The sequence below is a fragment of the Gracilinanus agilis genome, chromosome 3 (assembly GCF_016433145.1).
Source record: "Gracilinanus agilis isolate LMUSP501 chromosome 3, AgileGrace, whole genome shotgun sequence".
In the NCBI taxonomy this organism is placed as follows: Eukaryota; Metazoa; Chordata; class Mammalia; order Didelphimorphia; family Didelphidae; genus Gracilinanus; species Gracilinanus agilis.
Genome location: NC_058132.1, coordinates 427,541,790 through 427,568,554, shown reverse-complemented (window position 1 = coordinate 427,568,554; position 26,765 = coordinate 427,541,790). Strand labels below are relative to the sequence as shown.

Sequence of the window (26,765 nt, the reverse complement as noted above, 5' to 3'; positions counted from 1 at the left end):
GGTTTGATTTATCTAGATCTGAAAGAGGAATATTTAGATCTCCCACTAGTATGGTTTTACTATCTATTTCCTTCTTGACATCTGCCAGTTTCTCCTTTACGAATCTAGTTGCTATGCCATTTGGGGCATACATATTGAGCAATGTTATTTCCTCATTGTCTATACTGCCTTTAATCAGGATGTAATGACCTTCCCTGTCTTTTTTAATCATATCTATTTTTACTTTGGCTTTGTCAGAAATCATAATTGCCACTCCTGCCTTCTTTTTCTCATTTGAATCCCAAAGGATTTTGCTCAAACCCTTTACCTTAAACCTGTTTATGTCCACCCCCATCATATGTGTTTCTTGTAGACAACATATGGTAGGATTTTGGTTTCTAATCCACTCTGCTATTTGCTTCCTTTTTATGGGGGAGTTCATCCCATTCACATTTAGTTATAATTATCAGTTGTGTATTTGCCGAACATTTGGATATCCTCTCCTAGTTCTACCTCTTCTTCTTATGCTATTTCCTTTTAAACCAGTGGTTTGCTTTATGCCAGTAACCTTTGTCCCCTCCCTCGATTTACTTCCCTTTCTATCCCCTCCCTTATTATTCCCCTCTTTTTATTTTTAAGACCTAACGAATTCTCTCCCTTTTTTGATCTCCCCACTCCTCTGCTCCCCTTGGTTTATCCCTTCTGACTCTCTGAGTAGGGTGAGATAGAGTTTTATATTCCCATGGATAAAACTACTCTTCCCTCTCAAGGATAATTATACTGAGAGTAAGGTTTAAATATTACCTCTTAATGCTCCAGGGCCTGATGGATTCACAAGTGAATTCTATTAGACATTCAAAGAGCAACTAATCCCAACATTATACATATTATTTGATATAATAAGCAAAGAAGGAGCCCTACCAAATTCCTTTCATGACACAAATATGGTACTGATTCCAAAGCCAGGTAGATCAAAAACAGAGAAAGAAAACTACAGACCAATCTCCCTAATGAACATAGATGCAAAAATCTTAAACAGAATACTAGCAAAGAGACTCCAGCAAGTAATCAAGAGGATCATCCACCATGATCAGGTGGGATTTGTACCAGGAATGTAAGGATGGTTCAACATTAGGAAAACCATCCACATAATTGACCATATCAACAATCTAACAAACAAAAATCACATGATTATCTCAATAGATGCTGAAAAAGCATTTGACAAAATACAGCACCCATTCCTATTGAAAACCCTGGAAAGTATAGGAATAGAAGGACCTTTCCTAAAAATAATAAACAGTATATACCTAAAACCATCAACAAGCATCATATGCAATGGAGATAAATTAGAAGCCTTTCCAATAAGATCAGGATTGAAATAAGGATGTCCATTATCACCTCTATTATTTAACATTGTACTAGAAACACTAGCAGTAGCAATTAGAAAGGAAAAATAAATTGAAGATATCAAAGTAGGCAATGAGGAGACTAAGCTAGCACTCTTTGCAGATGATATGATGGTCTGCTTAAAAAATCCTAGAGAATCAACTAAGAAGCTTGTAGAAATAATCAACAACTTGCAAAAAAAAGTTTCAGGATACAAAATAAATGCACATAAATCATCAGCACTTCTATATATTTCCAACACATTAGAGCAGCAAGAGGTAGAAAGAAAAACACCATTTAAAATAACACTAGACAATATAAAATACTTGGGAATCTATCTACCAAAACAAACACAGGAATTATATGAACACAAGTATGAAACATTTTCCCAAAAATTAAAACTAGATCTAAACAATTGGAAAAAACATTGATTGCTCATGGGTAGGATGAGCTAACATAATAAAAATGACCATTCTACCCAAATTAATTTACCTATTTAGTGCCATACCTATCAAACTACCAAAAAACTTTTTTACTAAATTGGGAAAACCTATAACAAAGTTCATCTGAAATAACAAAAGATCAAGAATATCAAGGAAAAGAATGAAAAAAATGTGAAGGAAGGGGGCCTAGCAGTACCAGATATTAAACTGTACAATAAAGTAGCAGTCATCAAAATGGTAAGGTACTGGCTAAGAGACAGAAGGGAGGATCCATGGAATAGACTTGGGGTAAGTGACATCAGCAAGACAGTGTATGATAAACCCAAAGAGCCCAACTTTTGGGACAAAAATCCAGTATTTGACAAAAACTGCTGGGAAAATTGGAAAACAATATGGGAGAGATTAGGTTTAGATCAACATCTCACACCTTACACCAAGATAAATTCAGAATGGGTGAATGACTTAAATAAAAAGAGGGAAACCATAAATAAGTGAAAATAGAATAGTTTACTTGTCAGATCTCTGGGAAAGGAAAGATTTTAAAACCAAGCAAGAGTTAGAGAAAATTACAAAATATAAAATAAATGATTTTGATTATATTAAGCTAAAAACCTTTTGTACGAACAAAACCAATGTAGCCAAAATCAGAAGGGAAACAACAAATTGGGAAAAAATCTTTATAAGAAAAAACTCTGACAGGGGTATAATTACTCAAATATACAAAGAATTAAACCAATTGTATAAAAAAATCAAGCCATTCCCCAATTGATAAATGGGCAAGGGACATGAATAGGCAATTTTCAGATAAAGGAATCAAAAGTTTCAATAAACACATGAGAAAGTGTTCTAAATCTCTAATAATTAGAGAAATGCAAATCAAAACAACTCTGAGGTACCACCTCACAGCTAGCAGATTGGCTAAAATGAAAGAAGGGGAGAGTAATGAATGCTGGAGGGGATGTGGCAAAACTGGGACATTAATGCCTTGCTGGTGGAGTTGTGAACTGATCCAACCATTCTGGCTGGCAATTTGGAACTATGCTCAAAGGGCTATAAAAGACTGCCTGCCCTTTGATCGAGCCATACCATTGTTGGTTTTGTATCCCAAAGAGATCATAGATAAACAGACTTGTACAAAAATATTTATAGCTGGGCTTTTTGAGGTGGCAAAAAAACTGGAAAATGAGTGTATGTCCTTCAGTTGGGGAATGGCTAAACACATTGTGGTATATGCTGGTGATGGAATATTTTTGTGCTCAAAGGAATAATAAACTGGAAGAATTCTATGTGAACTGGAAAGACCTTCAGGAATTGATGCAGAGCTAAAGGAGCAGAGCCAGAAGAACATTGTACACAGAGACGAATACAGTGTGGTAAAATAAATGTAATGAACTGCTCTACTAGCAGCAAAGCAATGACCCAGGACAATTCTGAGGGACTTATGGAAAAGAACGCTACCCATATTCAGAGGAAGAACTACAGGAGTGAAAACAGAAGAAAAACAACTTCTTGAACACATGGGTTGAGGTGGACATGATTAGGGATGTAGACTCGAAACTACCATACCAATGCAACTATCAACAATTTGGAAATAGGTCTTGATCAATGAGACATGTTAAAACCAGTGGAAATACACATCAGCCATGGGGTGGTGGAGCTCGGGGGGTGATGGGGAAAGTAAGAGCATGAATTATGTAACCTTGTTAATTTTTCAAAAAATAAATATTAATAAATTTTTAAAAGATAAAAAAGTTATCATACAATACATATTTCTATTTTTGTCCTGTTATGAAACAAGATGTATACACTAATGAAAAATTTGTAGAGAAAATATAGTGAAGAAAGATATGTTTCTATCTACATTTCTACTCAGTCTGTTCCTTTAAAGACAGTGGATAAATATCCTGTTTCATTATTCTTTGGAGATTTCCTGGATCTTTGCCTTTTTGATACATATCCCTCATTTTACAAATGAGAAAATGTAGGTCTAAAATGGTTAACAGCCTGTGAGACAATACTAAATGTCTGAGACAGAATCCAAATTCAGGTCTTCTTAAATAAGCTTGTTATCTACTACCTGCTACATCTCAAAACCAAACCAAAACAAACAAAAAAAACCTGGGACTTTTAATGCTTTGGGGCACAAGTTTGGTGGTAGAAAGGATGTTAGCAGCCATCTAGTTCATCTGCCTCAGTTTACAAATTAATAAATCAAGGTCTGAAGAAGTTAAGTAAATTTACACAGAGTCATGCAAGTCATAAAGCAATAGAATCACATTTGAATTCGGGTCCTCAGACTCCAACTCCAGTATTATGCATATTTATAGAATATGTAAGTAGCATGTGCAAAACATGTAAATACTATATAAATTTGCATAAATCTGTATATTTGTCATAGTTAGGTTTCTTAAAAGATGCTCAGTTTTCTTAGTAGTGCAAATTAATTTTGTGTTTAACTGTAGAAAGGTTTTAGATTCCTGTATTAGCATAGGGTTTCAGAATAGTTTCAAAAGTTTGGATTGAATTTTTTTCCATAGGATGTATAAGATGCAGTTTGCATGAGTTTTGCATAGGTTATGTTTAGATAGGTTTTGCTTTCTGTAACAGCATAGGTTGCAAATTTACTTCGTTACTGTATTTTTGCAAATGTTTGCATTTTGGATTTCTGTAATTGCATGTTTGCAAGTATTTCCTTATTTCTTTTTTCTGTTTCTTGAAATTCTCTTTTTATCCTTAGCATAGATTAGTTTAGCATAGGGTAAGAATAGTGATAGAATAGTGATAGAGTAAGATAACTTGTTTTTTGTTTAGGGGAAATAGGATAATGGGTTTAAGAATAAGATTAGGCATTACATGGTTTACTGGGGCAGATACCATCTATCCATTGGATTTACAAGAGAGAATTATTAGGGGCAAAATAGATTTGGATTTGATAAGTTAGTAATAACAGTGAATCCTGACAGACTATCAGATTGCCTTGGTTGTAACCTTGAGCCAAGTTCCTGATGGAATTTTGTGGTGCTGATAACAGTTGTAGTTTTCCAACTGTCACTGTCTCTGGGGCTAAGCAAGGTCCTGGAGGCTGCTCTTCTTGACTCTCTCTGGCTATTTCCTTTAAAAACCTTGGGAATACCAGATTTACAGGTTGGGAAGAGAGAAGTGGAAGTTTGGCAGTGGTTGGAATAAAGAAGACTGATAGGAAAGAAGCAAGAAGATCTTTTGTATTTATCTCTGTAAGACAGCAGAGTGGAGACAAGGCTTTGGCCTTGCAGGCCGGGAAGACATTTGTGGTTAACTTAACAGGTTCAACTTAGCATAGCAGTGACTGAAAAACTTTTGGAGACAGTATTTTTTAAAAAATATTTATAAGTTTAATTATACACAGAGACTGATACACTGTGGTATAATTGAATGTAATGGACAGACTTCTCTACTACCAGCAACTATTTGCTTTTACTCCCTTTATTCTTAACCATCTGGTTTCTAATCACATCACTCAACTGAATCGGATTCAATAAAGTTACCAGCAATATCCTAGTTACCAATTTTTTTCTTTTCTTAATCCATATCCTTCTATAAAGATCATTTGGAAGAACAAAAGATCAAGAATATCAAGGGAAATAATTTTTAAAAATGTGAAGGAAGGTGGCCTAGCAGTACCAGATATTAAGCTGTACTATAAAGCAGCAGTCATCAAAACAATATGGTACTGGCTAAGAGACAGAAGGGTGGATCAGTGGAATAGATTTGGGGTAAGTGATGTCAGCAAGACAGTGTGTGATAAACCCAAAGAGCCCAACTTTGGGGACAAAAATCCACTATTTGACAAAATTTGCTGGGAAAATTGGCATTGAATATAAAGAAGGAAATTATAAGAAAATTAGGTGAACACAGAATAGTATACTTGTCAGATCTCTGGGAAAGGAAATATTTTAAAATCAAGCAAGAGTTAGAAAAAATTACAAAATGTAAGATAAATAATTTTGATTACATTAAATTAAAAAAGGTTTTATACAAACAAAAAGGGTGCAACCAAAATCAGAAGGGAAACAACAAACTGGGAAAAAATCTTTATAACAAAAAACTCTGACAGAGGTCTAATTACTCAAATATACAAGGAGCTAAATCAATTGTATGAAAAAAATCAAGCTATTCCTCAATTGATAAAAGGGCAAGGGTCATGAAGAGGCAATTTTTAGATAAAGAAATCAAAACTATCAATAAGCACATGAAAAAATGCTCTAAGGGGGCAGTTAGGTAGCTCAGTGGATTGAGAGCCAGATCTAGAGATGGGAAAATCAGGCCACAGACACTTCCCAGCTGTGTGACCCTGGGCAAGTCACTTGACCCCCATTGCCTAAAAAAAAAAATGCTCTAAAACTCTAATAATTAAAGAAATGCAAATCAAAACAACTCTGAGGTGCCCCTTTACACCTAGCAGATTGGCTAAAATGACAGCAGGGGAGAGTAATAAATGTTGAAGGGGATGTGGCAAAATTGGGACATTAATGCATTGCTGGTGGAGCTGTGAACTGATCCAACCATTCTTGATGGCAATTTGGAACTATACCCAAAGTACTCTAAAAGACTGCCTGCCCTTTGATCCAGCTATAGCATTTCTGGGTTTGAACCCCAAAGAGATCATAAAAAAAATACTTGTACAAAAATATTTATAGCCGTGCTCTTTAGGGTGGCAAAAAACTGGAAAACAAGGGTCTGTCCTTCAATTGGGGAATGGCTGAACAAATTGCAGTATATGTTGTGATGGAATAATATTGTGCTCAAAGGAATAATAAACTGGAGGTATTCCATGTGAACTGGAAAGACCTCCAGGAACTGATGCAGAACTAAAGGAGCAGAGCCAGAAGAACATTGTACACAGAGACTGATATACTGTGGTAAAATCGAATGTAATGGACGTCTGTACTAGCAGCAATGCAATCACCCAAGACAATTCTGAGGGATTTATGGAAAGGAACACTACCCACATTCAGAGGAAGAACTACAGGAGTAGAAACACAGAAGAAAAACAATTGCTTGGAAACTTGGGTTGATGAGGACATTACTGGGGATGTAGACCTGAAAAGACCACACCCATGTAACTATCAATAATGTGTAAATAATTCTTGACTGACCACACATATTAAAACAAGTGGAAATGTGAATTAGCTACAGTGGAGGGGGGTGGGGCGTTGAGGGGTGTTAGGGACCAAGACTTTAAGATAAAATAGTCACTCTTCTAAGAATAGACATCATTCACTCTTCTAAGATAAGATATTGATCATAGGCCCAGCCATGCTTGGAGACAGTAAGATGCCACAGGAGATTTTCTACATAACTCATGCTCCCTTTCCACGTTCCTTTCCCTTTAGTATCTGCGGACCCCCTTCTGCCCTCAACCTATATATTCTTGTCATAGATCTGCAATAAACGAGCCTTGCTTCCATCCAAATGACTCTGTGTCTTGCGCGCGAGGTCTCCTCTCTTCTCCCCCTATGGGTTCTTAGGTTGCCATTTCCCGGACCCCTCGGTTGTGTCCGGCTGGACCCGGACAGTGGCGCCCAACGCGAGGCACGGTGAACACAGCTTACCGGACAACTGAGGAGCAGCTGTCGCGGCCGCGAAGATACGTAACGGGTAGAGGCTGAGCAAGACGCCTCGAGGTAGGGTAAGTTGTCCCACCCCCCATAGGCATTTAAAAATCAAGAGTGTTTCTAAAAAAAGTGTGTGTGTATGTGTGTGCAAGGAAAGTGGAAGGAATACGTGTGCATGATGGGAAAAACACTCTCGAAGGAAACAGTGTTCGTGACTGAACTAAAAAATAGTCTCAGGGAGAGAGGTATCAGAGTAAAAAAGAAGGACAAAGTAGGTAAGGAACTTAATGGCCTTTTAAGAGCCGGCAAAGAGATTCCAGATGATTACTTTTCTTTCTATGGCTTGATTCGTGACATTCTTAAAGAAGCCGACATGAGTCAACAAGTCTCGCACCTCCTCAGCTTGGCTGAGGATGCTATCTTAGAATCTAAGATAAAAAATGAAGAACCAAACTCGACTAAAGAACAGAGCTCGCCCCTCAAGGGGAATGAGCGTCCCTCATCTCTCTTAGACAAACCTATGAAAAATCCCTCCCTTGAGGAGCCCCTTGTTCCCTCTAAGCCCAGACCACACCTTTATCCAGTCCTATACAGGGACCCTCCTCAAGATAGCACACTTAATCTGGCTTATCAAGCAGAACTAGAGGAGGAGACAGCCCACTACCATAACAATGGCCCTCTGAGGAATAGACCTCCTCCCTACAACCTCCCATCCCCCACCATCCAACTTGCCCTCCCACATGATTCCTCTGACTCCGAACAGGAGGAAGAGGGGGAGGAGGAAAGCGGATCCCGTGGAAATTCCAGGGCCGCAGATACTTCAGGCCTCCCCCACCATCATCGGCCAATTTATAAAAAATTAAAAATTAAGCACATTAAAGACCTGCATTCGGCAGTTAAAAATTATGGCCTGAATGCCCCTTTTACACTCTCCATCCTAGAAGGGCTTGGAGGAGAGGGGCACATGCTCCCCTCCGAATGGACCAAAGTTGTGCAATCTGTCCTATCCCGAGGGCAATTTCTAATTTGGAAGGCAGAGTTCCTTGAAAGGGCAGAAAATCAAGCTAAGCTTAACTTAATCGGCAGGGCGCTCACCACCTTACAAGGTGTAGTTGTGCATCCCACCCTTGTCGATAATGACTACACAGGGGAGATAAAACTTATCATAGAATCTCCGCATGGTCCCGTTACCATCCCTGCCGGTAAACACTTAGCTCAGGCCCTCCCCCTCCCCATGATAGGCGATTTTCCTGCCGCAGCCCAAAAACGAGGTCCTTCCTCACCCAGCTCTTCCAACATTTATTGGGTACAACAACTTACTGAGTCCCGACCCACTCTGCAATTAAAGATCGAAGGAAAAACCTTCACAGGCCTGCTGGACACAGGGGCAGACTCTACTGTCATCTCCCAGGCTCATTGGCCCCGTGCCTGGCCCCTTCAACCCTCAGCCACCCACCTGTCAGGAATAGGTCAGATCCAAGATACCCTCCAAAGTACTAAGCTCCTCCATTGGCAAGATACTGAGGGCAATAGTGGCACTACCCGTCCCTATGTAGTCGCGGGACTCCCCGTTTATCTCTGGGGCAGGGATATTCTAGCCCAGATGCGGCTCCTTATGGTTAGCCCCAGTGATGCTGTCACCACCATGATGCTGAAATCTGGGTACCTCCCAGGCAAAGGCCTTGGCAACAACGAACAAGGCATCTTACACCCAATATCCCCCCCAGCCCAAAACGATAAAGGAGGACTTGGGTCAAAAATTTTTTTATAAAGGCCACTGATCCCCCTGCAATCCAGGCTGATAAGATCACCTGGAAGTCCAATTCTCCTGTCTGGATTGACCAGTGGCCTCTAACATCTGAGAAGGTTCAAGCTGCCCTAATGCTAGTGCAGGAGCAACTCTCTCTTGGACACCTTGAACCTTCCACTTCCCCATGGAATACACCTATTTTTGTTATTAAAAAGAAATCGGGGAAATGGAGACTTCTACAGGACCTACGTGAGGTCAATAAGACCATGTTACCCATGGGGGCTTTACAGCCAGGCCTTCCATCCCCAACTGCTATCATTTTCCATTCCCATAGTCAATTCCCCATCCCCCTCATTGACACAGCTCTAAGCTCGAGGCTTTAGCATTGCCCCAGATAAAATTCAAACTCAAAGCCCAAGAAACTCTTTATCCCGTTAAGTGGCAATCAGACTTCTTGCTCACGCCCTCTTTGTTCTTAATTTCCTCACGCTGGATGCCGAAGGGCGTTCCGCTGCTGAATGCCACTGGAATCCGCATACTTCATCTAATCTGGCCACAGTCCTTTGGCGTGACCCCGTCACGGGCCTCTGGTGTGGCCCCGACCCTGTCATTATCTGGGGAAAGGGCTCCGCCTGTATTTTTGATATAGCGGCTAATAATGCCCGTTGGATTCCATCTAGACTGATTAAACCTTTTGCCCCAGATACTAGCCCAACTAAGCCAGGGTCTTGTCCCTGAGAAGTCTTTTTCTTCTTCCTTTTTCAGAACCACAACCCTGACGACATCACAGATGGGACCTCAGATCCTGAACTCGTTTTCTCTGGCAGTTTACATCATCTACTCCACCTTCCTTCCAGTCACCACTTCCAGTCCTCATCTCCTGGTCCAACAACGGTGGGAGATCATCAATCCAGTTAATCAAGCCATCATTACCTCCGTTTCTTCTTCCCAATGGCCCCAATGGACGTGGTTTCCTTCCATTCCGGTTGATCTTTGTGCCCTAGGCGCCCCCCAGATGTCCTCAATCCACTACTACGCCCCTACCTTCCCTGTTGTGCCTAGCCTCCCTGATTACTGGACTCAATACACTCAATTTCCTCTATATGGCTGCCCTGGCTTTGATCAGCCACCACACTGTGGGGACCAGACAGACGGATTTTGTGCAGCCTGGGGATGTGAAACTATTGGTACTGGATATTGGATCCAGGCGAACCAGGATTTGATATCAATAACCCACAATCTATCCCGCCCATCTGTGTGCACCCCTAGTCCTCCTACTTGTAATCCCCTCATTATCACATTTACCAACGCGGGGAAACGAAGTGTTAAATGGACAGATGGCTTGACTTGGGGTTTACGACTCTATAAGAAGGGCGGTTTTGATGATGTTCTTCTTTTCACTCTCCGCCTCCGTGTGCAGCCCCTCATTGTTTCTGTTGGTCCTAACATCATCCTCTCGGATCAACGACGCCCTTTTTCCCCTAACCCCCAGCCATTACCGACTCCCACGTCTCTCCCCATCCCATTGGTCCCCCCTTTTTCCCCTTCATCTCCGAATACCTCCTCCCAGTTACAGCCCCAGTCACAGCAAGGGTCCCTAAATATTCCCGGTACAGCAGACAGATTTTTATCTCTAGTATCAGGTGCCTATACTGCCCTGAACGCTTCCAGGCCAGATTTGACGATTAAGTGTTGGCTCTGTCTGAGTCCACAACCCCCTTACTATGAAGGTATTGCCTATATGGCAGAACCCGATGAAACAGTTCTAGCTTCCCCGCGCTGCGCCGCCTTTTCTCGCAGTCTCACTCTTGCTGAAGTCTCTGGCCATGGCCTTTGTTTAGGCACCATTTCCCGATCTCATGCCCACTTATGTAACTCCACCCTTGACCTCCCCCCTTCCCCTTCCTTTTTGGAAGCCCCAATAATGGCTTTTGGGCTTGCAATACTGGCCTCACCCCTTGTATATCTCTTTTAGTTTTCAATACCTCCTTTGAATTCTGTGTTCTTGTCCAGCTATGGCCACGTATCTCTTTCCACACGGACGATAGTGTGGCCTCCCTCCTCTCCCCCTCTCCTAGAACACGTAGGGAACCCTTTACTACTTTAGCTATCCTGTTAGGACTCGGCGGTCTTGCTGTAGGCATTGGCACTGGCACTACTGCCCTTCTCCAGACCCAACACTTGGCCACTCTTCAGATGGCCATGACAACCGATTTAGAAGCCCTTGAAAAGTCTGTCATGGCCCTGGAACAATCACTCACTTCTCTGTCAGAGGTAGTCTTACAGAATAGGCGCGGTCTTGATCTCCTTTTTTAAAAGAGGGGAGATTATGCGCAGCCCTCAAAGAGGAATGTTGTTTTTACGCTGACCATACTGGCGTTGTGAGAGAATCTATGGCAAAATTGCGTGAACGGCTAGCCCAGAGGAAAAGGGAAGCCGAGGCACAAGAAGGATAGTTCAACACACTCCTCAAGGGTTCCCCCTGGCTTTCTACCCTGATTCCCACTATTATTACACCTCTCTTTATATTTTTATTGATCTTAACCTTTGGCCCTTGGGCCTTCCAACATCTAACGAAACTCATCAAAACTAACATTAACTCAGCCCTTGATAAGTTCCCTATGGTTCAATACCATCGTATTGAGATGATGTACACAGAACAACCTGGCGGCACTCGTTTGCAGTTTTCCAGCAGGGCGGTAACCCAATGACGGGAGTAGCACAGGTCCTCAACCCTTGATGGTTGAGTAACTCCCCCTGTGTAGCCTAAGTCAGGGGCCATCGCTGCCAATCTCACTTATGGATTGACCAGGGAACACAAGGTGTCTTAGGAAAAACTTCTGGTCCAATCTCACTTATGGATTGACCAGGGAACACAAGGTGTCTTAGGAAAAACTTCTGGTGTTAAGACAGACTTGGATGGAACAACTACCAAAGGATAATAAACTTATTCCTTACGCCCTTCTATTTAAAAAAAGAAAGGGAGAATTGTTAGGGACCAAGACTTTAAGATAAAATAGTCACTCTTCTAAGAATAGATATCATTCACTCTTCTAAGATAAGATATTGATCATAGGCCCAGCCCATGCTTGGAGACAGTAAGACGCCACAGGAGATTTTCTACATAACTCATGCTCCCTTTCCACGTTCCTTTCCCTTTAGTATCTGCGGACCCCCTTCTGCCCTCAACCTATATATTCTTGTCATATATCTGCAATAAACGAGCCTTGCTTCCATCTAAACAACTCTGTGTCTTGCGCGCGAGGTCTCCTCTCTTCTCTCCCTATGGGTTCTTAGGTTGCCGTTTCCCCGGACCCCTCGGTTGTGTCCGGCTGGACCCGGACAGAGGGGGTGAAGGGGAATGTTAAAACATGACTTATGTAACCATGGAAAATTTTTCTAAAAATAAAAAATTATTTTAAAAAATAGTGAAGAAGTCTCTATAACACAGCTAATTGGAAAAAAAAGACTCTTGAATTCAATGCCTGTGTCCTTTCATGCTTACTGTATTTGCTGATTGTTTCTTTAAAATTTAAAATTTTTTAAATTCACATATCAATCTGATCTAATATCTTCTGTTATGCTATATCATTTTCAGATACTGTTTTGGCCATTAGCTATATATTCTGTTTGCCCTGTCTTTATTTATACCACCCTATGTCTCGACTAGAGAAAATGCCTTTGTAATAGTCTATAAACAACTTGCACAAACCCTTTTCTGTGGTAAAACCATAGGTCCTTATGAATGCTAGATTTGTCACCAAATCTATCAAGGTCATATATTGCCTAAATTGCCTTTTGTCCATTTTTGCCTTTGTTAATTGTCATATAGATGATGGTGGACGAACTCCATCAAACTGGTTACAACCTGTTACAACCTTTGGAGAATTTAATGAGCTAAAAATTTCAATTGATTTTAAAGGGTCTTCAGAAATGATTTTCAGATCTCTAGGAGCATCACTACCTTTGACTGATCATTTGCCTACTTTTGACTTATATGTAACAAGAGGTAAGGGTCCATTTAGTATTTGAAGAGAAGTGCATTTATAAAAATGTAATGGATGAGACAACAGAAGTGATTTTCATTATTGTATTCCTTGCCTCCACATTTGCAATGGATGGGACATATAAATACATGCCTTTTACATGTTTTACATGTAATAGCTGTTACAGTCTCATACGAGAGGAGGGAGGTTTCCCAAAGGGCTTAGTTACCCCATGATGGGTTATAATCTCATCCGGGAGATTGGAAGTTTTTCCTAGGGGGCTTGGTAACCCCTGGATGGTTCCAGAAGGAGTATTTTCCATGGAGTTTGGTGGTTGCTGGATGGTTTTAATATTTGTAACTCTTCAGCTTACTCTACCCTTTCACTAGAATGATCTATATTCTTGGTGACATTTTAGACCCAAAAGGTTCTCATCAGCAGTACAGAGGTTTGTTTGTTGCTTTTTTTCTGGGACCTTCTGCCAAATTTTGGAATGATGGCAGTAATAGACTTTTTAAGAAATATCTCAGCTAAGGTTGAAAGATTTAAATTTAGATAACTTGTGACAAGTATCCATGACCTTCTAAGGTTTTAAAATGTCACACAGAAAATGGCTATAGAGACTCATGTGAATCGTAGTAATATTGGGTTTGTTTTCTATTGTCATTAAATGTGCTCTTATGATTTTGGGGATTGTAATTGTATAATTATTATGTAATATTTGTTAGATTTAAATTGATATCTCTAGGCTCTTATTTTCCAAAGACTATAAATTATATACATATATGTATATACATATACATATATATATATATAAATACATAATTTAGGATTGTATTATTCGTGATTGTAATTTGTAATTATTTGTAATTTGGGGATTATATTTCATAAAATCCAAGATTTAAAAGTTTTTGAGAAATTATAGGAAAAGAAGCTTACTAATTCCCTGAATCAAGGAAAATGGACTATTTTAGGAAGATGTCATAAAAAACACACTGTATCAGAAGATCTAGAATGAACTGTGGGAAGCATTGATCAAACTGAAGGAGGTTGAATGCATTTAATGAATGTAAACTTCTATACCAAAGGGAATTGCCCCAATTGGCTTTTTGTCAATGCACCTATGTACCATTGGTTTTGCTTTCTTTCTCTTTTATTTCTATCCTTTCCTCATATTATAATAGTTTTCTTTTAGAAAGTATAATGTTGTAGGCACCTTTAACTAGAAGATTTTTAGAGGTATAAGATAGTTATGTTTAAGTGATTCACTAGGGAAACTAGTCTCCCAGGGAATCACAGAGAGGATTGTAAAAGGGAATTTTTTATTCCTGTTCTAATTTAATAGGGGGCCTATAGGTCCTTTTAACATAGAGATTTGTAAAGATATGTCAGCCCAAAGTGAAAGGAAGTAGAAATCAGAGAGACAGGGTGTGAGATAAGAAGGGGTTATAAAAGGCCAGCATGAAGACTGAGAGGGCCTTTTTTTTTATCGTTTTTTGGGTTGGGAAGTGGTTGATCATTGTAGTTGGTCTTTGGGGGTTGGTTGCTGGTGGTATGGGTTGGTGATTAGTTGGTGGGTTGGGAGATATAGATAGATAGATAGATAGATAGATAGATAGATAGATAGATAGATAGATTCTGTCTCCTGAGCTGAGCTGAAGGGTGATTAACTAGACTTTCTCTAATGGCAGTTATCGGCATTTATAGGCAAATATAGGGAGTTATACCGTAGCTATTTAGGCAATTTCTCTCTCTATCTCTTTCCTATATTTCCCTCCTTTTACTATTCTCATAAAACTAAAATTGTTAAAAGCTGCTTTCCTATTTTGTCAAACTCCTAATTTAACCTCTACATAGGGAAATAGAGGATCTTATGTTCAGGATTAAAAACAAGTGACTACAGCAATAGTTTTACAAAGATCTTAATGATGTGTTGATGAATGGAGAAAGTCCTAGTTTTAATACCTTTGAAATAGAAAAAATAGTAGAAAATTGTACTGGTGAAAATTATAGTGTAACAACTATATTGTGAATAAACTAGTCTAATGTCAGCCTCCTTGGGAACTTAAATACCATTTACAAATTGTTTCTATGGAATTTGCACCTTTTGCACCACAAAATGCATTTAGTTGCAAAAAACCTACTTATCAATAGTTACAAAATGAAGGACTATCTTTATTTTTAATATGAAACATATTATCATTTTTCTGCACAAATTCTAACTCTAAATCATAATTAAATTACTTCCATCAGTCTATCCTGTGTCAAGGAGCTTTTTCTTGCTATTTTTTTCCCCATAAGGAACTGAAGAAATAGGGGAAATTTTATATATGTGTGAGTTCTACAGATAATTTTACTCTCGTGGAATATGCTATCAATTTAGAATGTGTCAAATCACTAAATTCAGCTATTTTAAAACATCTCATCATGACTAGAGAACCTCTTAGTTTTAATCATCAGAAAGTGAACATCTTGAAACAGCATTTAAATACTCTTAAGATAGTACTAAAAAGAGAAAATAGAACACATATTTTAAAAAAAGAAAAAAAAAAGAAACAGGGAGACCACAGTGAAAAAAAATAGTTCTTAAAATAAATGGTGAGACAAGACATATGCTCACTTAACCTGTCAAGATCTTATGATTGTAATGTCAGCACTTTAGCTAAATTCAGTAGGCCCATCATATCCCATTATCTCATTTTTAAAAGACAGCAGGAAAATGCCAATCTTCCTCTCTAATGCCACTCAGACAAGACAAAAACCCAGAAATGTGGTAATAGTAGAGTGTTTAAAAATTATTTACCTGAGTCGTGAATATGAGATTGCAATATTTCTTAGTAGCATTTATTATATGCTTTAAAGGATTGCTTTTATTTCATTGGTAAGGTTTTTATTAGATTTTATGTGTTTGCTACTACTCTACGTGGAAGGTGATTAAAAAATGTGCCTCAACATATTAACATTGTCACTTAAAAGGGAAGCATATCAGATTTGGTCTAAGATGATTTGTCTTTGAATACCTGGCTCTTTTCCTTAATCTGTAAAAATCAATTTCTCTATGGACTTAAATTTTCATTCCTATTTGGCACCACTGGTTTAGATGACTTCTAAGGTCACTGGCACTCCTAAATCCTAAGATCTTGATAACATAAATGTTTAGAGGTTACAAATGTGTAAATGGTGTGCTTATATAATTTGAAGTAAAAATGAAAATATCACTACTTATTCCTTACTTGTAGTTGAATTAAAAAAAACAACTTTAAAATATTTAAAATTTTTGCATTTCTACTTTTTCTCCCTCAACATATAGTATATTAAGAATAGCAATAATTTGTTTGGTCATTTTCAGTCACATTTTACTCATTGAGACTGCATTTTGGATTATCTGCACATAGACCCTGGAGTGACTTGAAATTTTCTTCTCTAGTTCATTTTTAAAATGAGGAAACTGAGGCAAACAGGGTTATACACACACACACACACACACACACACACACACACAGAGAGAGAGAGAGAGACACACGCACAGAAGCCAGATATAGGATAATAATTAAAATTGAATCAGGAATGGCTGGGAAGGGCTTCTTTTAAAAGTTGAGACTGAAAAGAAGCCAAGGAAGCCAGCAAGCAGAGATAAAGAGGGAGAGCATTTCAGGCATGGAGAGCAGGCAGAGAAAGTGCCCTGAGCCAAGAGATGGAATCTCCTCTTTGTGTAACAGCAAAGAAATCAATCTTACTGGATCTAAAAGTACATGATGGCGGGGAAAGGGTCATATTAAAGAATATAAAATAGAACTTCTAATGTAGTTGCAACTCTTATATGGTGTATTAAAATGTATTCATGTAGATTAGAGATAAAATTAATCAACATTTATTTTTAAAGAGACATTTTCCTTAATTATAAACAAGTTATGGTTTAAGATTATATGTATCAAATGTGTTAATGTGTAATTATAGAAAAAAAGAAAAATTTCAAAGTTTTTATTAAGTTTCATCACTGGTTTGCTGTTTTAGTCAATTTTCATCTGATATACTCAGGTTTTATTTGTGATGTTTAATGCAGTTGGTGAATAGCATATGGTATGCAAGATGCAAAATGAAGCAGGGCTCAGCTTTAGGAGCAAGGCAGCTGGTGGATTTGATAGTTCTATTCCAAATTACTCACTATGTTTAAAGTTGCTGCTAGGAAAAAAATGTGTTGCTCATCTCCAAAATAGATGTTCTTTTTTATTTATAAGATGATGAAATACTTCCAATAGAAAATAAGACAGATGGATATAAGAAGCAAGATATTTATTCCTATTTATACTGTTTACCTCTGTTTTTCCCTTTATCAAATGATTTTTTTCTCAAGTGAACAAGTTAGTATACTAGTAGTTTCAGATGTTAGATTTTTACATAAATAATTTTTATAGAACCTAAAATATACTTCAGCATGGAAGAAATATTAAAGAAGTTGAAACTTAGGGGATAGCTAGGTGGCTCAGTAGATTGAGAGCCATTCCTAGAGATGGGAGATCCTAGGTACAAATCTGACCTCAGACACTTTCTAGCTATGTGACCCTGGGCAAGTCACTTTACCCCTATTGCCTAGCCCTTACTGCTCTTCTGCCTAGGAACCAATACACAGTATTGATTTTAAGAGAGAAGGTAAGGGTTTTAGAAAAAAGAAAGTTGAAACTTGCTTAGACCAAAGTGACAAAGATTATTACAATCCAGGAAGTCCATATAGAATATGAATTTTAAAAGTTCTGAGATGTGAGAAGAAAAGAAAGGAAGTACAGAAATCGGCTCCCCAAAATAGAAAAACTTGCCTCTTGCATTAAGATTTACAACACTGGCATTCTCTTAAATAAAAAATGGTTCTTAAAAGCTTATGTGAGAATTTCAGCTAACAGAATATTTTTCCATCTATGGTTCTGCAGAGATCATAGATCTATTTTTTCTATATTTCTTTACATATATATATGTGTGTGTGTATGTATATATATATATATTATTTATATAGTTTATCCCCTAACATATTTCCTAGTTTGTCCTTGAGAACAATGGCCTAATTGATGAATAGAGCAGTCAGAGTCATTTTGTTTTTCTGGAAGAAGGCTTATCCTGTCATGATTCCTGTGCCTCACTCTAAATGCAAGATGAAGAGGGTTATCATTTGGGAGTGTTCAATCTGTAACATGAAATATACATCTTCTTCTAGCTTCAATTTTATAGTTTCTATAAAACTTCCTAAGGGTTGTGACCTATTAACACATTAGTAAAATGAATCTGATAGGCAGAAAACTATAATTTAAGTAGTAGCTATTTTGTACAATTGAAAACTGGAGTATATTTTCTGACAGAGGCTCTGTCAATATTTTCCTGGAGAAAAATCTAACAATTCATTTTTGCACTGGTTGAATATGCTTCCCTAAAAATAAGTCTACAACCAACTAATTACAAAAAGATATGCTTTTTGTTAAGAGGCATTTAGCTCTAATTACAAAATATGTAAATTCATTGTGTTTACATTGGCAGGTTGAAAAAAAAAGCAATTTAGGTTTTTAAAGAATTACCTATGAAAAGACAGTGAAAAGAGCAGTCCCTGATGGGAAAAAAAAAGTTGATTCAAAGAAAGGAAGAAAAAAAATGTATCTTGTTATTTGTCCTTCCTTTGATCACATAATAAAAATATTTCCAAATTATAAACAGAACTCAATTTCAGAGTTGCAGACATAAAGCGAATGTAAAGTATAAAGCACAATTTTTCATGTTTCTATTACTCCTTCATAAATCATGTGACAGATTAAGTGAAATTCCCGAATTCCTAGATTGAAACATAATGCAAATTTTAAAATTTTAGTCAATTAGCAATTTAAAAGTTAGTTTCAAATTTAATGAGTAAAAAGAAAGGTAAATTTAGAATGTCATGTAGTTTTTGGATTCTAAATATACATTTGATTTTCTAATTTCTATTGTACATATATATTTACTACAAGTTTTAATGGTAAAAAGAAAGTTGTTCTGTGTCCTGGGAACCTATGTTACATTATACATCAAACTGGTATGAAAATAACTTATCAGCATATTGCTCCTGATAAATAATTATATTTTAGAGCAAATTTCTACTGTATATTTGAAAACTGGAATTCTCCTATATGAGTTTTTACAGATACTAAGTCAGTATATACTTGGGAGCATTATCTTTGTTTTTAGACAACTAAACCTATTTTGTTATATTTATATGAGAGTTCATTAGTCTATTACATTTAACTAGTGCAAACAGAACTAAGTACAAAATATTGTAAGGAAAATATTTCTTTCATTTTTAGGTAATTAAATATTTTAATTTTATGAGTTCCTAATTGCTAAAGAAGGTCTGATGAGGATGTTGTGATTTTTTTTCCATTCAATTAAGAAACTGAGGGGGCAGCTGGGTAGCTCAGTGGATTGAAGGTCAGGCCTAGAGACGGGAGGTCCCAGGTTCAAATCTGTCCTCAGACACTTCCCAGCTGTGTGACCCTGGGCAAGTCACTTGACCCCCATTGCCTACCCTTACTACTCTTCTGCCTTGAAGCCAATACACAGTATTGACTCCAAGATGGAAGGTAAGGGTTTAAAAAAAAAAGAAACTGAATTTCAAAATCATCACCAATTTATAGTAGAAATAAATTATATTTGAACAAAAGGATTTGTTTCTTAGATAAGGGAAAAAACACCTTAAAAAGAACAATTCTAGCTCACAGATTCTGAGATGCCTATTGGACTAATTTTCATGTTTAATATAAAATAAAGTACTATAATACTTTCACTATTTTGTCCCAGCTAACTCTGTTCATGTTCCTTCTTCAATTTCTTCATCTGGTAAGAATTTCCTGATTGAAATATGAATGATTACTTAAAATAGGAATGAATATGAGTCTCTAGGGCAATTTTCTTCTCTTCCTTCAAGATTAGTGCTAATGTCAGGTACTCCATTTAACCCTCCTTGATTTTTCCTACTGAAAGTAATTTCTCCCTCATCAAATATTCTCAGTCAATTCTATCTGTAATTATTCTTTGTAATTTTTTATAATCTATAGTCTATCATTCTTACTTTTATAATTATCTTATTCAATTATAAATCTAAAAGAAGAGATTGTGTTGTTTTTCATCTCTCTATTCTCAATACTGTGAGTACAGTAGATGTTTACTATCGAGCTGCTGAATTGAATGTAATACATTATACTTTATGAACAGAGAAGGCCCAAATTTTCTCATTTATAAAATAAGGGATGCATATGTGGGATAGTTTACACATCTAACATTCTAGGATTCAATGGTTGCATGAATTAAAAAGACTAGTCTTTTTTCATGTTGTCTTGCAAATAATAATAATTGATCCAAAAACTGTGGCAAAAAACATGAATAACTGGGAAAAGTAACAAACATCACCAAACTATCAGATCAACATATAAAAATGTAAGCTGGAGAAAAGTAGATGCTATTAAAAAATTGCATTAACAGTGGAAATGTGTGTTGGCCATGGGGGAGTACGGGGGGTGAAGGGGAAAGTAGGAGCATGAATCATGTAACCATGTTAAAAATGATTATTAATAAATGTTTAAATTAAAAAAAAATTCATTAACTTTTGCAGGTTACTGGGAGATCATTTGGTTCATTGCCCCAGTAATTTACCATCTCTTTTTCTGGAGTATCAATTTACTTAAAGGAATTCATAGATTTATTTGCATTATTATTTTAATTTTGTTCTGCTTAATAGATTGGCCATGAGAATTCTGAATTATTAAGTACAGATGGGCAAAAGAGTATAAATAAATAATATCACAACATTCTTAAATGATTTTTTTCATCTTTATCTTATTGTTCTCTAAGTTTATATTTAATTAGTATTCATGAGGGATAATTAAAGTTCCAACATTTAAGATAAATTTTGTTACTAATAAACCATCAAAGGAATATTAATTTATATAAACTCTTTAGTGCTTACTAGTGCAAGCCATTTGTTTGAAGATATTTGAAAAACACAAAACATGTATTTTTTTATGCCAAAAGTAATATCCATCCCAACTCTTCAGCTCCACTTTACTTCAGTAAGTAACTATTTACGATAACATTAAGGTAATATTAATTTGATTCCTAAAGCATTTTACATACATTCATTTTAAAAGCCTGCATGGAATTAGCATAGTTTGAGCTAAAAATACTTAAAAACAACAAGAGGCAGATAGGCAAAAAACTTCTTCATAAACTTAGAGTACAGGTATTCTCTTAATATAATCCACTGATCATTGGGTTTTAGACATACTTCATAGCATAAAAGAGAAAATATCTATCTTCTCTTTAAGAAAATTCAATCATGAATACTTTTATACCAGAATAATTGCTTATATAGCAGAAGCACTACATATAGTTTATTCAAAGTGACAAAGTCATGAAAATGTCAAAGTAATTTTATTAGTGGCCAAACCCTTAACTATTATGTAAATATTACATAGTATGGGTGAACACATTTAATTCATTCAAATATTGCTTGCCATGAGATATGAAGCACTGCACAAAACCATGCTAAATGGATAGAAGGATGGTTACTTACCAACAGGGCGAGCTGTAGACATTACAATGGTGTGGTGAGAACATAAAAAAGAAATTAAAAAAAAGAAAATTGTCAGAATGCTAGATGAGTAATGTTAATTCTAAGAATGGACAGTAAAGTGATTTTGAAACTTAGAAATTTAAGTTTGACCAGAGCTTTAGGTTACTTCTTTTTTAAAAAAAAATTTAAATAACCATTTTTCTTTGAAAGAATAAACATTTGAGCTATCTTTAAAATGGTTACAGTGAATCAATTTTGTATAAAGTTATGATAGATAACTACAATGAATGCTCTTAGAATGAAATTGCATTGTCCTACCAAAATATTTATTCAAGTTAAAAACTAACAAAAGACATATTAAAAAAGCAAGGCATCACTGTTGATTTTAATACCAATTGTATTTTAAATATGGCTGGCAAGAAATATTTAAAAGGGGTATTGAAAAGCTCCTGACACTACTTTTCACTTGCTGTTATCAAACAGCATATCATTTTCATCCACTGATAGATTTTATATATATATAAAACATAGTTTGAAATTACCTTAGAGATTTCAATCTAGTACCTTCCAAATTAATATTTAGTTAAATTCTACTTTGGGGGAAGTATAGGAAAAGCCATGATTGACAAGCTGATTCTTCTCATACTAAGACTGACTTTAAAATTGCAACAAGTGATCTCATGATTACTGCAATAAACATTTTGCTTGAGAATATTATTACTAGAATTCTATTACTATTATGAAAATGCAGGGAAGTTACAAAAGACAGTCTCCAGAAGAAATTTCAGAAAATTTAAATAAAATTTAATGTACTGATCAATAAATTAAAAGTTTACTGGATAAACACTGCAAAACTTACAGCTTCATTATTTTCTTTTCCTGAAAACAGATGTACCTAGCAATATCAATACTTTCAAAGTACATTTCTTTTGTAAAAAGTGTGAAAAAGATGCTGGGAGAAAGCCTTATTATCTCCACACTATTTGTAGTATGATTATCGCTCCAGTAAAATTTGGAAAGAGTTTTGTTCCATTTTGGGTTTCATTTTTAATATCAGGCACATATACATACATACATATATATATATACATATATATATAATATTTCATTTGATAACATTAGCTTTACATGGTATAGATTTCAAAATCATATGATAATGTTTCCTATTGCTTCAACATGGATAACTAAAGCTGATTCTAGTAGTGGAGTATAAATTCTATATTTAGAAAGTGTTATAAATACTTTTTTTTAGAGTACAGTAGGTTGATCGATTTCAACAGAAGACAAAATACAGTGGAGAAAAGAGATCTCTCACTCAATGATCTTTTATTTATTTGTATACTTCTAAGCACAAGTGAAAATAACTACTATTGTTATCTAAATAGCTAGTGTGGGGTTATGAGATCTAGCGATGAGATTTCTCTGTCTTTCTGTCAATGTGTATATGAATGACAGTTCATGTCAATTTTGATATATTTATTTCCATACTCTTTTCTGTTTTCATTTCATTTTGATTTCAAACATTTTAGAATCTACAACAACTTGTAATCATTTATATTCTCTGCTCTTATCTCTTTGAAGTGGTGAAAAATAATATTTTGAAGAGATAAAAGGTTATTTTTTCACTTTAATTTAGATAAGCTCTCAAAGTGCAGGCTTGAAACTAGTATTTATTAAGGTAACACTAATTCTAAGAAAATTATGACTACATGTTAAAATGAACCAATAGAAAAAAGCACCGTCTCTTGAATGAAAAGATGTGCATTCAAATTCCATTTTAGATATAACCTTTTTGGCCTTGCACAAGTCACCTAATTTCTCTGAGCCTCAGCTGTCTTTTCTTTAAAATGAGTAGGTTGGACTAGATGATCTCTTATGTTTCTTCCAAGTCTTGATCTATAATCCAATGGTCCATCCTGACTCATAAGGAATTCAGTAAATCTGTGTAATATATTTGCTAAATAAGCATTTTGAATTATTTAATTGGTTGTTTTGAACTCTGAAACAACCATACCAGGAAAAGCACAATTTCATAAGAATGTTAAGAATAGGTGATCTATTCATGACTAAAGTTAATCTTGAATAGTGGAAGACCATCACTGGCAACAAAAAATATCATAACATTTTTAGTTGTTCTCATCCTAATATTTTAAAAGTCACATTTTAAGAATGATATTTCTTACCTGTTGAATGTTAAACTACCTTTTCCCTCATTTTACCTAATATAAGACTCATGTTTTATAAGATGGACTAGCTAAAAAAAAGCATTTATCTTTGCTGCATAAAAATGTGTCACAGAGGAAATTAGTAGGTTTCCTTTCTTTTAAACATCAGCAGATTAAATTTCACATTATCCTGGAATTAAATATATGGAAATGGAAGTTGGCCTCTTTATCAATTAACTCCTGTAATCTAAGAGACCAAATATACTACTGTATAAAAGTGGAAACAAAGAGAATGACATATTTTTTGTTAACCTTTCTTAGTATTCTGCTGGAAACCACCAAAATATAGGAATCATCTTTAAAATCTTCGGATTTAAATTTAAAACAATGCATACTTTATTTGTGTAGTTATAGACATTGGTAAGTACAGATTTGTGAAAAATTTTTTCTTACTCCTATTTTGGAGTGCTTAGTCATACATGAATTCTTAGGAGCAAAATGAGCACTCCACTTAACATTAAACTGGGCTACACAGTGATGGCATAGGAATTTTTGGAAAGTTAAGTATGAGGATAGATGGCACTAAAAAACATCCCTCCTAAATATAAAATCCATTTTATTAGTTTAATATAGGCTTGAATGCAACTAAAATGAATAAGAAAATGTTTTGTAAAATTCTAATTTATGTTATGTAAAATGTTTTGTACTAATTCTAAAATTTCCTAATTAAACAAAAGTAATTAGATGCCATGGCGAGTAAATTTTGGGACCTCATCATAAACATTTTATATGTTAAATGTTTATTTAAAAAATAAACGACTCATATTTATTTACCATTTGTTTTATTGCCAAACATTCCAAATGGAAAGCTACTTTCTTTTATTCAATAATTTAAAAAAAGGAAAATTTACTCTGAACATAATTAGTATATTCAATTTGTTTTTTTTTTCAAATTTTTGAACAAAAACTTATGTATGACTAGAAAAACAGTTTTCAGATCACATGAGGAGGGATCATTGACTAGACATTTGAATGAAGAAAAGGAGTAAGGTTTATTAGAAGGAACATTGTACTAGTTCAAAAGGCCTAAATTCTTGTTTTTTATCTGTCATTAACTAATTATGTAAACTTATGAAGTTACTTTACCTCTAGGATATTAATTTCCTTACCTATGAAAGGAGAAAGTTGAACTATGTGGTCTCAAAAATTTTTTTTCTAGATTAGAAATTCTATGATACCTACCACATTTGCATTGCAAAAGAAAACCAATGGCAAGAAAGATGTACCTACTTAATTACTTTTCTTCAATATGTTCACTTGAAAAAATCTAGGAAAAAGTTATTCACGTACTCAAGATCAACTATTATATTTGTGTTTTAATGGGCTAATGAGAAACATGGATGGATGAGTGAAAACAGGAGTATTGATTAATGTGACATGATATTGTTTAATATATTCAAAAAAAGATTTGTTGTCTTTTATATCCCAACAGGAAGTTCTTATCTGTTCTGGGGGAAAAATGGAATTGATAGGATTCAGTTTTATTGAACAACGTAGAGTGCTGGTCCTGGAATTCTATAATCCTTGTAAAAAAAATAGAACCAACATATTCTCTTCATCTTTCTTAAAATTTTTGAGTATATAAATATACATGAGGAAGAAGTTGGTGGTCATAAATATGTGACTGGGATATGGTGGATGGGGAAGGAATTTAACTTATTTGTATCTTAAAAATGAAGTCATATCCATTACCTATTAGATGTCCTCTTTACCATAAATACTGTAGGAAATATAAGTAAAGGTAATGGGGTCACCAGGGATATTATAAATAAACTAAGTGGTTTGTGGGAACACACACTGGGATTTTATGAGACTAGACCTGGACATGAAGACTTGAACAGCCAAGCTGCTCCTAACTGACAAATGACAGTTAGCCAACTGTCACTCTGGCCAGAGGCCTTGAATTCAACAGACAAGGTAACAGGATATAACTGGGTTTAATTATGAACAACTAAAAGGTGGGATAGGGATATCTACTCTAAAACCTTAAATCTAATGACATAACCCACAGGGAAAGGAAAGACTTATTTCTACACTAACTTAGTAATCTAAACTGACAGGGCCCAAGGAGCAGTGAAGTCTCTGGGCCTCAGACCTGGAACCTACCAGGCTTGAGCAGCTCAGCTAGGGGCTTTGTGGCTTTGGGATTCTCACTGCAATCCACTGATGATTTCTGGATGCCAAGAGCCAAGGTTGTCTCAGGAACCAAATAGGAAGGGATTGCTTGAAACACTGTCCACCAGATTTCAGAACTTTTCTCCTCTTCCTTGGCACAGGACTGTTGAATTTCTCTCTTTGCTAGATGCCACCACTCAGGATCCCAGGGGAAAATCAGGATACAAGATGTCCTTTTACTCTGAGTGCTCCCAGGGCTAAGCACAGTTTGTGTTAACCCCCTAATGGAGTCCTTCCCAGAGCACAAGTCACTTCTTCCTGCTCCCTCATTCCATCTTGGAATTCCCAGCTCCGGCTCCTTCCTGCTATGTACTTAATACCTAATCAATAACTAATCTAATCTTCCTCACAACAATATCAAATAATATGAATCAGATAAACATCAATTAGGAAAATTCAAGAGATAAAAATACTTTAGAAGTTTTGTATGAAGTCATATGACTGTAAATCATCTACCACATTTGTCTAAATGACACTAACTTGGAACCTTTGAATATTTAATTTTTTATGTGAGTCAAATGGTAATACATAGGGGACAGCTAATTGATTCTAGTTCAATCTAAGGTCAAGTATTATGATAGGTTTTCTCTCCTTTCTGGGTGACTTTATGAATATATTTTATGATCAGAGCATGACTTTGAAAAGT

The 26,765-nt window shown here is 36.0% G+C and overlaps 1 protein-coding gene and 1 pseudogene across 1 annotated transcript in view; both read right to left on the bottom strand.

Annotated features, from left to right (window-relative positions):
• Positions 1-8,582, bottom strand: part of LOC123239164 — a 29,325-nt pseudogene extending 20,743 nt beyond the window's left edge.
• Positions 1-26,765, bottom strand: part of ROBO2 (roundabout guidance receptor 2) — a 773,029-nt gene that overhangs the window by 230,786 nt on the left and 515,478 nt on the right. Inside the window, exon 7 of the mRNA XM_044669246.1 lies at positions 21,720-21,731. Within this exon, the coding sequence (XP_044525181.1) occupies positions 21,720-21,731 (12 nt within the window). The remainder of the gene's footprint in view (positions 1-21,719; positions 21,732-26,765) is intronic.